Source organism: Bubalus kerabau, chromosome X (assembly GCF_029407905.1).
Source record: "Bubalus kerabau isolate K-KA32 ecotype Philippines breed swamp buffalo chromosome X, PCC_UOA_SB_1v2, whole genome shotgun sequence".
NCBI lineage: Eukaryota > Metazoa > Chordata > Mammalia > Artiodactyla > Bovidae > Bubalus > Bubalus kerabau.
In genome coordinates this window covers 140,886,324-140,903,585 of record NC_073647.1, presented here as the reverse complement: position 1 = coordinate 140,903,585, position 17,262 = coordinate 140,886,324, and the positions used below count along the sequence as shown (strand labels likewise).

The 17,262-nt window shown below is 41.6% G+C and overlaps 1 protein-coding gene across 4 annotated transcripts in view; it reads left to right on the top strand.

Annotated features, from left to right (window-relative positions):
• PHEX (phosphate regulating endopeptidase X-linked) overlaps positions 1–17,262 on the top strand; it is a 227,582-nt gene that overhangs the window by 184,748 nt on the left and 25,572 nt on the right. For all 4 annotated transcript variants that reach the window (XM_055565587.1, XM_055565586.1, XM_055565589.1 and 1 more), the window contains exon 17: positions 14,402–14,456. In XM_055565587.1, coding sequence (XP_055421562.1) covers positions 14,402–14,456 — 55 coding nt within the window. The remainder of the gene's footprint in view (positions 1–14,401; positions 14,457–17,262) is intronic.

Here is a 17,262-nt window from a genome sequence, read left to right as displayed (position 1 = left end):
AATATTTTGGTAAACTTCCCTGGTGGTCCAGTGGTTAAGACTCTGAGCTTCTACTGCAGGAGGCTCAGGTTCGATCCCTGGTTAGGGAACTAAGATCCCACATGCCACATGGAGTGACCAAATAAATGTTCATAGCAGCTTTATTCATAATAGCAAAAATCCAGAAAGAACCTAATTTCCATCAACAGAAGAGTAGGTGAATGAACTGTGGTATATTCATACAACTGAATATTGCACAGCAATTAAAAAGAACAAACTGCTCCATTCTACAGTATGTGAAAATGCCGCTAACTTATAATGCCCAGTGAAACAATGCGTGGTTCCATTTATATGAAGTTCAGGAATAGGGAAATGAATTTGTGGTCGAAGTGACAGGATTAAAATAATGATGCCCTTTGTTTGGGGGGATATTGACTGAGATGGGGGCACGGAAACATCATCTTGATCTAGGAAGTGTTTGCACAGGTGATACTTCGGTAAAACCTCACTGTGTTCTATTATAATTTTTTTATATACCATAAAATTTTGCCTTTACTTTATGTATATAATACCTCAACATAAATAGTAATACCTCCATTCTCCCTTTAAAATGTTTAGAATAGCATAGACCATACATAGACATATGGGCTGATGACAGGTGACCTCAGATCAAGCTGCCAGAAGTGTAGATGAGGGATCACAAACATTTTCTGTAAAGGGCCAGATAGTAAATACTTTTGGCTTTGGAAGCCATATGATTTCTGTTGCAAATTCTCAACTTTGCTGTTGCAGCCACGGACAATTCATAAACAGATGAGCATGGCTGCGCTCCAGCGCAACTCTTTAGAGGGCTGCAGTTTGCCAGTCAGAGTGGAGAGCACTGGGAGAGGACGGGATCCAGGGAACCTTGTAGCGTGTTGCTGCCCCAGCTTCCAAAGTATAATACTTCAGGTCCAGTCAGGCAGTGGTCCAGTGCCATGGTGGGGAGCCACTTACATTTGGTTCTCATCTCCACTGATACGGACTGGTGTTTAGCAGAAGATTCATGTATTCAGTATCAAAGTGTATCTGCGTAGTGCCTCATTTCAATATTACTTTTTTATCTTAATAGGTCTCAAATCATATTAAGCATTTATTTTAAGCAAATAAAACCTTGGTTTGAAAATAAGCAAGGCCTAAGGGCTAAAACCAATGATTTTATTATCTTATACACAAGGGATTTAGTTGCGTCAGTTTAATCACAGATACTCTGCTAAAGAAGATAAGCCTTTGTCCGGAGGCTGGGCTTAAGTTGGCATCAAACTATAGAATTAATCCCGAAATCAAACATAGACTTGTTTTGCTGTTAAGGAAATAACTGTGTTTCAGACTGGTAGAATTTCTCATGCTTTGCTGACTGCCTGAAACCATAAAGTGGAAGCCAAGTTAGCAAATACTCACCTGCGGCCTCTACTGGACTTTAATGAAATTAAATCCCTGAATCCACTTGATGGTGTATTTGAGGAGAATTTGAAAATAATCTGCCGTAGTTTGGGAGCTCGAAGAAAGGAAACTCAAGTGGCCACCTGATCCAGACTTCTTATTATTTAGAAGAGATCCTGACAGAGCAATTCTTAGTAATTTTTCTACTGATTCATGTCATATTTATAGTGCCCCCCTCCCCAATGATTCTTACTTTCTGGTAGTCACACTCCTGTGTAGTCTATCCAACACCAGATGAGGCTGACCTTCGTAACTAATAGGATACTGTAGAAATGGCAGAGTGTGACTTCTGAGGCTAGGTCGTAACAGACATATGACTTCTGCCTTGTTCTCTTGGATTGATAACCCGGGGGGAAGCCAGCAACCATGTCATGAGGGCCCTCAGGAAGCTGGTGGAGAGGTCCACGTGTAAATGACCCAGGGCCTCCTGCCCGTGACCAGCACCCTGTGCACTGGCCATCTTGGAAGCTGGTCCTGTAGTCCAGCCAAGCCTTCAGGTGATGGCGGCCCACACTGGTATCCTGACAGCAACCTCATGAGAGACCCCGAGACAGACCATCCAAGTAAGCTGTGTCTGAATTCCTGACTGAGAGAAACTGTGAGACAGTAAATGTTTATTGTTTTGAGCCACTATTTGGGGGGAATGCTTTGTTAGATAGCAAAAGATAAGTAATACAGACATTACAACTCCCCAGGTACTGAGTTCAGTGCTAAGTCTATATAATATTGTATGGTGTAGTGGTTAAGAGTGTGGGCTTTGATTCTGAATCCTGACTTGGCCACTGATAACTCGCAACCTTGAACAGGTTGCTTAACATCTTTAGGCATCAGTTTAATGATCTATAAAATGGAGATAATAGTAGTGACTATCCTGTAGGGTTGTGAAGATTAAAGGTGGTAATATATATAAAATGCTTGGAAGAGAAACTGGTTTGTAGTAGGTAATCAATAAATCTTAGCTGTTAAAGAGTTCTTGCTTTTGAGGCGTCGGGAGAGAGAGACTTGTGATCAGTCATTTATAAGAGATCATAGTGTGCAACCGAAGGGTGCGCAGTGCATCCTGGTAGCCTCAGAGCAGTGGTAATTACCTAGGGGAGTGAAGGTTGGCTTCACAGTGAAAAAGGCATTTGAGTGGGCTTTGAAAGGAAAAGAAATCTGTAGGCAAAGACGGTAGGTTGGGACATGCAGAAGTACTGGCTGGTACAAAGACAACACACGCAGAGGATGGTGAGGTGGTCACAGTTGCTGGGGGACAGACTGCATGTGTTAGATGCGAGGAGGAAGGCATGATGGGAGATGAAATGTAGAAGTAAATGAGGACCTTATAAGCCACATTGAGGAGCAAGCCATAGGGAACTGGTATAGTTTTCTTTCTGGAGAAGAAAATGGCACCCCACTCCAGTATTCTTGCCTGGAGAATTCCACAGAGAGGAGCCTGGCGGGCTACAGTCCATGGAGTTGCAGAGTCAGATGCAACTGAAGTGACTTAGCACAGCACAGCACATCTTTTTTTTTTTTTTTTTTTTTTGGGGGGAGGTGAGAAACTTCAGTCTCAGTTCCTTGGTTTTAGTCTCAAAGATCATGGCTTGAAGAGGGAAAAGACTGAGGCTGCTGAGGCCACTGAGGCCAACTAGGGGTTGGGAAAGTGGTTCAAGGGAAGATTGGGGAGGGTGCAAACCTAGGCGGTGGCGGTGGAGAGAAGAATTAGGGAGTGGGTAAGTTAAATCCCAAGATTGTTCTCAGATAAAGGGGTAATGATAATACAGGTAGTTTCACAACTTTTCCACTGATGCTTTGAAGGACTCCCATAAAATGGGCAGTATAATTGTTCTTTGCAGCTGCTCTTCACTGAGAGCCACTAATGTGCCAAGCATTGTGCTGGATACTTTGAAAAGAAAGTCAAAGTGAAGTCGCTCAGTCATGTCCGACTCTTTGCAATCCCATGGACTGTAGTCTACCAGGCTTCTCTGTCCATGGGATTTTCCAAGCAAGAGTACTGGAGTGGGGTGCCATTTCCTTCTCCAGGGGATCTTCCTGACCCAGGGATTGAACCCAGGTCTCCTGCATTGTAGGCAGATGCTTTACCCTCTGAGCCACCAGGGAAGCCTGCTGGATACTTTACCATGTGTCATCTCTAGTCTTCACAGAAGGTCTCTAAGCTTGGCATTGTGGGCCATTTTACAGAAGAAGAAACTGAAGCTCAGGGAGGCCAAATCACATGTGAAAGAGCACACAGCTAGCACAGCTGGGAGTATAGTGCAGCTGCTCTCATTACAGACTTAATCTTCACCCTACACTGCTCCATGCTGGGTAAGAAATGTGAGAATTACATGAAATGGTAGCTGTGAACACACTCAGACAAAGTTGCAAGCATGATATAATTGTATATTAGAGTAATCACGCTATTCTGCCCTTCCCCATGTGGTGGGGGGTTGTTTCTGTTTGATACGGAAGCAAGATATTGTTGGATGTGGGGACAGCCAGGAGGTGAGGATTGGAAGATCAGGTGGCTGTGCTAATATCGTGTCTTCAAGGGTGGGGCCTGGAGCAGCCACTGATGTGTGCCGTCTGTGAGAGTGAGCTGTTTGGTTATGCCCTTGATCTTCCAACCATTGGATTCTGGTAGAGTGGGGGAGGGGGGGTTATGGGTTATATGTTTTGCTCTATTTCCCCAAAATGTTTTTCTTCACAAAATTTACTGTGAAATTCAAAAACTTTTAAGTGCATTGACGTGAAGTCATGAACAAACTGCAAATAGTTTGCAAAATGGTGTACATGATGCACTTAGCAAGGTCATGGGACACTGCTATGACTATTTTAAGACATTCTTGTCCTGGTCTAGTCCAAGACTCTGGAGGTCCTAATACAGCCTCCTGTCTTGGGGCCTGACCAAGGAGGCAGCTGAGAATGACATTCTGGGCAGTGCCACTGGGGGACAAGTTACCTTTACATGGGGAGCCCTGTAGTCTCACGGCATCCCTGGAAATGGTGAGTACCAGGACCCATGCCCAGAGGAACATGTTTACCACCTGCTGTGCACTTCTGAACATGCACGCATGGGGCAGGACACATGCTATTTCCAGACAGAAGACTGGCAGCTTCGCTGCAGGGCCATCAGCAGAAAACACAGAACAGTTTTAAAGGTCAGTAGGGCTTCCCTTGTGGCTCAGCTGGTAAAGAATCCACCAGCAACACAGGAGATCTGGGTTCGATCCCTGGGTTGGGAAGATCCCCTGGAGAAGGGAAAGGCTACCCACTCCAGTATTCTGTCCTGGAGAATTCCATGAACTGTATAGTCCATGGGGTCTCAAAGAGTCGGACACAACTGAGCAACTCTCACTTTCTGATTCAAGAGGCAGGCTGTGAGTGGAACATGCTCTAGGAGTGACATGGATATGAGCCAGAGTGTGGAAAGCCTCAGAAAGCTGGAAAAGAGCCATGGTGAGAGGAAACAGGCGTCAGAAATCTCACTCATCTGTCATGATGGTCACAATATCACTTGTCCTCCCATGAAGAAAAATTAGTTGTTTTTAACCCTTATTACAAAAGTATTTTATCTTTATTGTGCCAAATCTCGAAAAATTTAGATAAGCTAGAAATATTTTTAAAGTGGATCATAATTTAAAAATAGCTACATTTAATACCTTTGTTGAATCTCAATATGTTTATCTACCATATTTAAAAATTGAAATTAAACATGAGCTCATCCAATTACACTGTTTTTTTTTCCCCACTGAAATTTGCAACAAATATTTTTTAAAATCTATTACGAATTCTTCTCAGTCACCATGCTTAGTATTCCACCAAATAAAAGCTCCTTAATTTCTCTAATTTTCTACCTATAGACATTTAGGCTGTTCTACTATTGCAAACAACAACAACAGCAAAAACTACTGAGATGCATTTTGTGGCTAAGTCTTTGTCAAATACGAGTATACTTTAGGGTAAATTCCCAGACGTGGAGAAACTGTGGAGTCAAATGGTATGCTCAATTTATGAAGTTTTAAAATACATGTTATCCTGCTTCTTTTGAGAAGAGTGGTACCAATTTATATCTTCACTAACAGTAGATGAGATGGTTTTCTTTTACTGAGTTAGGCATTGCGAAGATACTGCTGGAGGAGATGAATAAAGAGACTCAGTGTTTTTTTGTTTGTTTTGCCTAATTGATAAGGGGAAGATGTTAGTCACACCCAGGTATGGCTCAGTGACACCACACAGGCATTTGTTGAGGCATCTACTGTTCTCCCAGGCCTGGACTGAACATCACTACCCATACTGTCAGTTTTGAATACTTAGGATAGCAGTTGCGTGTGTGGAATAACCTGGTGGAACATGAGTAGAATCCGAGATACTGAGCTGCACTGTGGGAGGAAATCTGTGTTTTCTCTGCCAGATGTTGAACTCGAGCAGTGGTTCTCAAAGCGTGGCCCCTGAATCAGCAGCATCAGCATCATTAGTAATAAATGGACCTTACCTGGTCCCATCCCTGACCTCCCAAATAAGAAACTCTGGCGATAGGCCCAGCAATATATGTTTTAAGAAGATTTTAACTATCAAACCTCTGCTGCATGCTGAAGTTTGAGAACTGCTGAGCTATAAAAATGGAGCAAATGCAAAAGAAGTCAGACTTGGGTGGGCAAAGGTAAGGAGGCTAACTTGTCCTGGCTTGCCTGGGACTGTCCCAGTTTCATCACTGAAAGCTCCACATCCTAGGACCCCCTTCAAGCCTGGGCCAACAGGGATGGTTGGTCACCCTGGTAAATAAGAAGAGGATCTGTTTATTGCAGCCTGGAGGTAATTATGGCACAAAAAGAATAGAAAGGCCAGAAGAGAAGGTTTCAAGATGGAGGGCAGATTTTGGAAGCTGCTTTCTGCTTGTCAGTTCTAGGCTGATGGATATGGTGGCAGGAGGTTACCTGCGGGAAGCCAGCAGATGGCCAAGGCATCTTGCTGAATCCCTTGACATGAGTCACAGCTGTTAGAACTTGATATTTTCTGAAAAGGGGATGGTTGGCATTCACCAAACTACTGCAAAATGCCAAATTGAAAAAAAAATCCACTATTAATCTTAGCAGTGATGACAATGAAATCCCTTTACAGCAAAAAATATAACCAAAAGTGCTTTGTAATTGCAGCAATTTCCATGTTCCTACTGATGGCCCCCTAGCTTCTAGAAGAATGGTATCCGGCTTATCTGATTATGAGAACTAATCCTGAATAAGATGTAACAGTCATTCTCTCTTAGAGTGAGAATTCATCCTGGATTTTCCAAAGCAGTTGCAATTAAAACTATTTTTGTCCTTTTGTAAAATCATAATTTATAAGCCATGTAAAGTTTCAGTTTTGAAAGAATAGTCTGTGAAATTATAATACAAATATCTAATCATATGTTACAAGTACTGCATTGAGGAGCAATAAAGAGAGGAGAATGAGACAAGAGGGCTGATTTATGTACATCAGTTAAGTTAAATATAAGCAGCTCCTTATTTTTCCTAAACTGAGATTTCTGTACTTGTTTGCATATTAGAATCACCCGGGGAGCTTTTATAAGCTTAGTAGGCATCAGCATATTGACGTTTAGGGCTCCATCCCAGACATTGTGACCTGATATGTCTGGGGCAGACATGGGTTTATTTTATAAAGCCTCCCCAAAGGATTCTAATGTACAGTTGGGATGGGAATCCTTATTCTGATCTAAGTCAGGGGGTCGCAATTAGGATGCACCAAAATAACTGGGGACCTGTTGAAAACTCTGACCCCCACTGATCTTACAAATCTTTTACCCATTAGCCTATACATGTGTATAGGTAACCCCTTTCCACAACACACGTATGTATCTACTCCCCTGTATCCAATATTTCTCCACTGAGTTTAAAGAATATTTCAATTAAACATACACTTTAGAGAGATTTGGTATCAATTCACCTTCCTCTTTAGATTTTACAAAATGGAATTTTTTTTCTAGTTACATCCTTTTCCCTTTCCCTGGGTTGTAGTTTCTTTGAGGACATTTGTAGGTTTTGGCTTTATTCACTTAGTTTGATGATCCCTAGTTTTATCTATGTTCCTGAAAGTTGAATGGATTTATTCTTTTGTGTGTGTGTGTATTTTCCAGTTGCGCTGTGGTAAAGAATCTGCCTGCTAATGCAGGAGGTGCAAGAGACATGGGTTTCATCTCTGAATCAGAAAGATCCCCTGGAGGAGGAAATGGCACCCCACCTCAGTTTTCTTGCCTGGGAAATCCCATGGACAGAGAAGCCTAGTGGGCTATAGTCCAGGGGGTCATAAAGAGTCATTTGCTTGCACACATACTGAAAATTGGAGGCCTCCCATCTTGTTAAATCTGACCAAACATGGAAACAATAGGAAATGATGTGCCAGTCTGACTATAGTCATTTTTAAAATAGTCACCATTTGTAAATGTATTAAAAAACTTCACACCTAAAAATAACCAAACTTTGGAAGATAATGCTTTTAAAATACTTGCCACATGATAACCTTTCTGAGCCGTACACTTACAGATATCAGATATGGAACTTAAAATTAATGTGGCAATTACATGAAAACATACAAAGAATGTAGGGAAAAGAGATTAAGTTTGTTCAATATTGTTAGGACCAAAGAACTCTGATCTATATCAGTATTTTGTCTGATTTTCTGTTTGTAGCCTATGCTCTAACCACAAAAGGGAAAATATCCTACTTTTATTCTTTGGTGGTAGGGAGGGCTAAGAGGACATAGGGGTGATGGAATTGGCATGGAGCTGGGCAGGTCTTTTTATCTTGTCAATATTTGCTTTCTGATTGAGAGTTTATTGGAAAAAAATATGCAAACCTCAAAACTATACTAGTTTGCCTATGAATATAAGGGAGTAGAACCAACAGAGTCCCTAATCTAGAAGGTAACCAAAAACCAGAGTTTGAACAATGGAACATATCCCCATTCTGGTGCTGAATATGCAAACTTCAAGAGGTAGCATATCGATAGTATTAATAATATTGTGTAATGTTTTAGACTTTGGCTAACCCCCACTTATAGGTAATGTTTAATCCCCATCACCCTTTAGAGTTTCACAAAGTGCAGATTCCATTTACTCAACAAATATTTATTGAGTGCTTACCACATGCCAGGCATCGTTCCAGCTCTGAAGATATTGCAGTGAAAGAATGGTAAAAGTAAATAAAAGTCCTTTTGTTACGGAGCTTGCATTCCAATTGGGGAAAGACAGACAATACTTTATAGACAATAAGTAACATGTGGATACCATAGATGGTGGTATTATGATGAGATATAAACCAATTGAGGGGGATAGGATAATACTTGGCTCCTTTAAAAAAGCACTAGGGAAAGCCTTAATGAGAAAGTGACATTTGAGTAAATATCCAAAGCTAGTTTTAAACACAGTAGTGGGAAGTTCTGGGTTGGGGGGAGAGAAAAAAGAGAAATTACTAATTTTTATTTTGATCTCTCTGCATAATAGATTGGCCAAAAAAGTCCATTTGGGTTTTTGCCTAAAGCTCAATAGTTTGAATTTGCTATGCCTGAGGACATATGTTTGTTTTCTAGGGTCTAGGCTTTAGGATAACGGGCTAGTTTTTTCTCTATATTTACCTATAATAAAAAAAAAACCTAATTAATATGATTTTACACTAATAAAATGAATACTAGAACCCAGAGACATTGAGGCATTTGCCTTTTTCTGGAAAGATGTAGCTACAGTTAGGATATAACTATGACTTTAAGTGCCAACTAGTTGAACCTGACCCAGTGAATGTGATCAGTTCTTTCACAGTTGTGTCCTAAGCAAAAGTACTCTATGCCTTTTACCGTTACCGTTTTGCTTAGACTGCAACCAGATTAGTCAGTATTCATCAGTAGAGTTATGAGAAACTGCAGTGAAAATGGAAGGCTGACCAAGTAGAAAGCCTGAAGCAGACCTTATGATTTTCCTACCTGTAGATTTCAGAAAGAGAATTTTTTGCTACCAAATAATGAGGTTATTATAGCATGTGTGTTTATGCATAGCTGTGTCCAACTCTTTGTGGCCCCATGGACTGTAGCCCGCCAGGCTCCTCTGCTGATGAAATTTTCCAGGCAAGAATACTGGAGTGGGTTGTCATTCCCATCTCCAGGGGATCTTCCCAACCCAGGGATCCAACCCATGTCTCTTGTATCTCCTGTATTGGCAGGAGGATTCTTTACCACTAGCACCACTTGGGAAGCCCATATAAATGCCAGTATTTTTTTTGGTCAGAATTTTAGTTGTTGAGGTCCTTTAATGGACCAGACTTGGTGGTCCGGAGTTGACGATAAGAAAGTAAAGGAGAGAAAGAGGCTGATATTCCTTGGTTTACACAGAAAGCCAATGAAGTCCCTGCACGGGGCTTGCTCTATTCACGAAGGCCTCAGGCACCCTCTCGATGGGGTGAAGGCGCAGAGCACCTTCTCCAGAGGGTCTTAGAAGCCTGGGCAGGAAAGTGAACTCAGAGAGCCTCTGCACTCCAGGGGATCAGCCTGAAAAAGAGAGGGAGAGAGAGAGAGAGAAAGAAAGAAAGACACGGGGACCAGAGCTCTGATGGAGCAAAGGTGTTTTAATCAACATGGTGTGGGCATATATACCGTCTTACAAAGTAGTTATTTTCAGCAAAGATAAAGAGGAAAATTCCAGACTTATAAAACATAGGCAATCCATATTAAAGAGAGAGATTTATAAACAATCACTTTTACTGTATGGTTCACAAGAGGGAAGAGGGTACTTATCACCATATAGAAACACTAATGAAGGAAATGCCTGGATTCCTCAGCCCCTGGGAGAGGCTTGCCTCTCCTCTTAGTTCCTGAATATTCAGGAATTAATAAGGAGCAGAGAATTCTTGACAGATCCAAAACAGCACACAGGAAGCCTCATGTTAAATGTTTGAAATTATTTTACTACAAGCTGTATTTTTGCTTGAAATAGAAATTTGCTGGTATTTACAAATGTATGAGCAAAATACTGCCATGCAAGCTGAGTAGACTATAAACTGTTTTTGGATAATCTTTGGAAGAATTTTCTATAACACACATACATTTATTTATTTTTAAAAAATTTATTTATTTTTGGCTGTGTTAGGTCTTCTTTGCTGCATGGGCTTTTCTCTAGTTGCAGTGAGTGGGACTACTCTCACAGGCTCTAGGACACGTGGGCTTCAGTGGTTGTGGCTCCTGGGCTCTCCAGCACAGGCTCAATAGTTGTGGCTCATAGGCCTAGTTGCTCCATGGCATGTGGAATCTTCCCTGATCAGGAATTGAACCTGTGTCTCTTGCATTGGCAGGTGAATTCTTCACCACTGAGCCACGAGGGAAGCCCCACATATGTTTATTTCTAAAAGAGTTTATTTTAATTACAGATGGTTACCTTTGATTAATCAATATTTAAAACATTAAATTTATGTCCAAAGCTCCTTTAACCACCCACCACCCCAAATCCCAATGATCTCTAAGAGATATATGACTACTGTGACCACTTTGATATGTATTTTATAGACCTTTAGTGTGAATTTTCATACATATACACAAACTGGGCTACTTTAAATATATAAATGGCATTTATATGTCTGTATCTATGCCCTGATTTATGCCAATAGCATTTCTTAGAGTGTTTCCCATGCTTTAAGATGGAGATCTACCTCTTGACTCTTCCTTTGCTGCACAGCAGTCCATAAAATGGTTATATCATCAAGTCATTCCCCTCCTGTTGGACATCTAGGTTGTTGCACGCTTTTCTCAGTTACAGCGATGCAGCAATAAACGTATTTAGTCATGACTCTGCAGTGCATGTGAACCAGTGATTGGGCAGTGGTGCTTGAAGTGTGGTTGTCCAAGCATCAGCCTCTCAGGGGGACTTGTTAGAGATGCAAATTCCTAACCACCTCTCTGGACCTACTGACTCAGAAACTCTAAGGGTGGGGCCCAGTAATCTGTATTTCAATAAGGTGATTCTGATGCATGGCAAAATTGGAGAACCACTGGCATTTCAAGGTTTAAGAGATGACTAAATTGCTTTCCAAAATGCTCGCAACAATTTATACTCCCACTAACATGCTTCCTACACCCTGGCCAATATTACCTATTATTAAATTGATTAATTTTTGCCAGTCCAACAGTCAAATTTCTCTTTCCTCCCTCTCCCTCCCTTTCTCCTCTCATGTTCATATATGTATGTGTATTTATGTGTACATACATATGCACACATACGAATTTACCTTGTAAGGAATGTCTCCCATAAATATACAGATAGAAAAAGAATCTTGAAAAGTTTGAAATAGGTGGCAAGGCAGTGCTGAAATGGGAAGAAGAGGAGATAAAATAAATATGCAAGAAAAGATAAGAAAAGCCTATTAAAAAGGGAGAGAAAAAGAAAAAGAATCCCATTTCCATTTATTTAATTATTTTCACTTCTCCCTTTGCTCAATAGAACTCACTCACTTTATGAGATAAGATACCGAGTTGGCCCTGTTGAAATTTGATCTGTCACTCTTGCCAGTTGACATCTCCAAAAATGCAGCTTAAACTGTGAATCCATTCACTTCAGCTAAACGGTCCTAAGGGCATCAGATTCTTGTGTGGATCAGTGTTGGGTTCCCTGGCCCTGACAAGCTGTGAAGATCCAGATGATCAGGGGAGCATGATGGCTGAGGCTGGCGAGTCTGGGGCCTGTAACAGCGACAGCAGCAGAAAGGAGGCTCAGGCAGGTGTCAGATGCTTTCCTGTAAGGGGGTTGACAGTGGACATAAATGCTGCCAGCTGGGCACATTACCAAGCAAGAAAGCCATAATGATTTAATAATTAAATCACATTGGTCTATGATCATTGTTCTTATTAGCAAAGATCATTGCTTTTTGATGATATATGAGTCAGAATTTTCATACAAACACTGTGATTTGCATATATATGTATATATTTGCATATATATATATATATATATATCTAAGTCAGAATGACTTACTAAAGGTAATCACCAAAAAGAGGATGGAATTTTGATGTAAAGATGCCAAGGATATTTAAGAAAATGTGGAAATTATGAAGATTAATTTGACATCACCCCTCTGCAGTTTCCATTATGTGAAAGCAGCAGGAAGAGAGAGGACTCCAGGCTGGATCCATCTCCATTGTACAATAAGGTTTTTGTACCCTGATATTGCAAACTATGATGTTATTAAGAAAATATAAATAATATATATATGAATTGTACAAATTAATACTTCACTTCTAAATTAAGAACCTGCTTTCCTGCCCTCATGACTCATAATATCCTATCTTGGAGGGGAGGTAGACAGGTTGTTGAGAGGAAAAGAAGGGAGAGAAAACCTTTGAACTCATGAAAGAGCTTTCAGTCTCTAGGAGCCTTGAGCGGTAGCCCTGTAACAGGCAGGGATGTTGCAGAAAGGATCTCTTTCTAATTTTCTTTTTTGTTACTATTCATCGCAATTCCCAGTTGTAATGACTTATAAGTGCAGCTCCTAGGATCCATTCTAGGGTACAAAATTTATGGTGAGTTGCAGTGGCAAAGCAAAGCAAGGCATTTCTCCCACTCATCTGTACCCTGGGCCAGCTACATCATTTGTGGGGCTCGGTACCAAATGAAGAAACAGGGACCTCCTTTTCAGAAAGCAGGAAAAAGTGCTGTCAAGGGGCTGCAATAGAAAGCTTTGGCCTTCCTTCCAAAGTCTCTCATTCTGTAGACTGGTCACAGTATTTTTTATCTGCTATTTAGTACTGTGAGTTGGAAGGAAAATTAAAAATTTAAATCATCAGCATTATTTTACCATTCATCTTTATATTGTACAATGCCAAAACAAATACAGATACAAGAACTTTTACTTGAGCTATGGAATCACCAAAATTATAGTTTGTATTTTCTATACATGAGGATGTATTTTCTTCTTGTCAGGATGGTGGAAACACTGCAGAAAACTAATTCAGAAGGTTTTATTTCATTTCTTATTACATGTGCATTCTATCAACAATCTCTACCTTTGGTATACTGATGAATAAGGAAGGGCTGAAAGGGAAAGAGATCAGGGGTAGTCCTATCTTTCCCTTTCCTCTTATGTCATCATTTTGGTGTATGTGATTGCCTAATGCAGTGAAGTAACAGGAGTAAGATAGAATTCTTATCTATCTAATAAGATAGACTTCTTATTCACATGGTTAGAATGCCACTGCTGCCTTTTGGTGGTCAAGGCAAATTCTGGTTCCAGTTGAAAGAGCCCTTTTGTGGCTGTCAGAACCTCCACTTACTCAGTCCTAGATGTAACACACTTGTGCTTGCTTTGAATCTTGCTGAATTCACACGTGTTGTGGGTCTACCAGAGTTCTGTGCTTCCAGGGAGCATCTTGTATGCTGTGTGCAAATAGAGCGTAATAGGAACTGTGGACAGAAACGTCGTGCGTGGCTCCTTTACTCACAAACGTGCTTTATTGTCCCCTTGGTCTCCACTGCCAAAATCACATTCAAACATAAAATTGTTAAGTGTTTCAGACAGTGACAACAGAGCGTTCAATCCAGTGTGAGGTTCTTTTGCACGGGGCCCTGTGTGACTGCACTGGTTGTGCACCCGTGAAGCCAACCCTTTCTGTGTCAGGGGAAGCTGCAGGACAGCTGGAAGCCTCTCATGTGCTGTGTCTGAAGGAACCCCTCTCACAGCAGCCTGCACTACTGCCCATAGTGTATCTACACAAAATGGTCTCCTTGAAACTGATGGAAGGCACTGGTTTCAAACTCAGTTGAATTAATATCTTAGAGGCAGTTGGATCTATTCGAGGGCTCCCAGCTCCATGAGGAGTACCTTTCTGATGGGCCTTTGAAACTCTAAGACTAAGGCTACAGTCAGGTACTCATCATCAAATCAATCTCTATATCCCTTACGGTTGTGTTTGTTTGTCTTTCTCCTAGGATTTCCAGCAGGAGAACTCCAGAAGCCTTTCTTTTGGGGAACAGAATATCCTCGGTAAGTAAACTAATAAGAGAAATCAGTTACTGACAGGAAAGGAAGAACATGATGTTTGGCAGAGCACAGAATATAAAGTAAAAACAAACAAACAAACCAAAAGCAAAACCTAATAAAAGAAGGCATGGAAACCAGCATGGGTAGTCCCTATTCTCATCATGTTAGCTGTTTCCTGATGCTTGTTACCAGGGTGTATGATTGGATAAGAAGGCTAACCTGTACACAGGGAGCTTTCATTTGTTATGCATTTGCTTTTTATGTATTGATGCATACTGGAAATACGTGAACCTTAAAGGACTGTTGGGATTTGACTTTATGGTGATGGATTTAAACCCATTCCAAATGGAAGAAACGACGTGAAAAAAGGGAAGAAAATTGCTTTTAGAATAGCAAAGAGTCTGGTTTGGTGAGTCCAAGTGTTATTTGAAGGGAAATAGTAGAAAAGAAGTCTGGAAAAGGAGGTTGATGTTTGATATTGGAGTGCTCTGAATTCCAGTAAGGAGCCTGGACATTAGGCAATAGAAGATACTGACGTTTTTGAGCAAGTAGAGATAATGAAGTTTGTCTTTAGAAGCATAATCTGGGTAGCTATACAACAGGTCAGAAATGGACAGTGTCTGGAGTTATGGATTTCACTTTAGAGGCTGTCAATACCAACTTACTGTAGACTCATGTAATTCAGAATTTCCAGACATAGTGGGAATTCTAATAATCATTGTCAGTTATATCACTTTTATTATGTGCCTTTGCTTGCTCTGATGATTTAATGCACAAAAAAATGTAGTCTTGATTTTAATAGTCACTTATATTTTGCTTTGGATCAGTGACAATTTGAATATGATTCTGCAGGTTAAAAAGACATAGGATCACATACATATATAAATAAGAGAAATACAGTGGCAATGTTGTTATTTGAGCTTTCCCAGAAGCAGATTCTGTAACTAGGATTCAAGTGCAAGTAGTTCTCCTCAGAGGTGACACCAGGAAATACCACCAGGGCAGTGAGCAAGTGGGACAGGGAAGGAAGGAAACCAATTAACTGTGTCAGATGAATTTTCTATGATGGCCATAATGAGTTATCACAAATGAAGTGGCTTGCTGCTGCTGCTGCTGCTAAGTCGCTTCAGTCGTGTCTGACTCTGTGCGACCCCATAGACAGCAGCCCACCAGAACCTCCCCCGTCCCTGGGATTCTCCAGGCAAGAACACTGGAGTGGGTTTCCATTTCCTTCTCCAATGCATGAAAGTGAAAAGTGAAAGTGAGGTCGCCCAGTTGTGTCCGACTCCTAGCGACCCCATGGACTGCAGCCTACCAGGCTCCTCCATCCATGGGATTTTCCAGGCAAGAGTACTGGAGTGGGGTGCCATCGCCTTCTCTGATGAAGTGGCTTAAAATGATGTAAATTTATTAGCTTACAGTTCTATAGGTCAGAACTCCAACCTGGGTCTCTCTGTGCTAAACACAAGATGTTGTTAGGGCAGCATTTCTTTCTGGAAGCTATAGGGAGGAGTCTGTTTGCTTGCCTTGTCTAGCTTCTGGAGGTGGCCCACATTCCTTGGCTCTTGGTGCTCTTCCTCCATCTTCCAAACTAGCAAAGTTGCATTACTCTGACCATTCATTCATTCATAATCACATCTCATTCTGGCTCTCCTTATCTGCCTTCTCCTCCACTTAAAAAAATTATTTCTTCTTGGCTGCTCTGGCTCCTCGTTGCTTCAGGAGGGCTTTCCCTAGTGGCAGAGACCAGGAGCTGCTCCCTAGTTGTGGTGCACAGGCGTCTCATTGTGGTGGCTTCTCTTGTTGTGGAGCACTGGCTCTAGGCGCACGGGCTTCAGTGGTCATGTCACATGGGCTTAGTTGCTCTGAAGCATGTGGGATCTTCCTGGATCAGGGAGCAAACCTATGTGCCCTGCATTGGCAGGTGGATTCTTAACCGATGGACCACCAGGGAAATTCTCCTTCACTTTTTTTTAAAGCCAATTATTACTGCAGGCAACTTGAATTCATTTCTGCTGGAAAATTGTAGAATAAGCTTCAGCACAATTTCATCTCAGGGCAAGGGAACTGGGGTATTTGTCTTCCAACTCACTTTCCACAACTGATTGAAGGCTGCCACTGGGTGTTTTAACTCACTGGCATTGCCCTGCATAAGCCTAGAGGGCTCTGGTGGCCAGAGAAAGCTCTCAGGCAACTAGTTTCAGGTGCTGCCAGTTGGAAGCTGTCAGATTGGTGTGCTTAAAAATGGTGAGTGCCCAGGGACAGGATCAGGCATCAATAAAGCCTACAATAGGGAAGCACTGTCATTAGCATAAATAAAATTGACCAGTTTGTATGGACAAAATCCATTCATATCATCCCAGGTTTCAGCAGTTCAGTCGCTCAGTCGTGTCCAACTTTTTGTGACCCCATGGACTGCAGCACGCCAGGCTTCCTTGTACATTACCAACTCCCAGAGCTTGCTCAAACTCATGCCCATTGAGTTAAGGATGCCATTGAACCATCTCATCCTCTGTCATCCCCTTCTCTTCCTGCCTTCAATCTTTTCCAGCATCAGGGTCTTTTCCAGTGAGTCAGTTCTTTGCATCAGGTAGCCAAAGTATTGGAGCTTCAGCTTCAGCATCAGTCCTTCCAATGAATATTCAGGACTGATTTCCTTTAGGATCGACTAGTTTGATCTCCTTGCAGTTCAGAAGACTCTCAAATAGTCTTCCTGAGAAGGCAGTGGCAACTCACTCCAGTACTCAGACAATCTCATGGACGGAGGAGCCTGGTAGGCTGCAGTCCATGGGGTTGCTAAGAGTCAGAC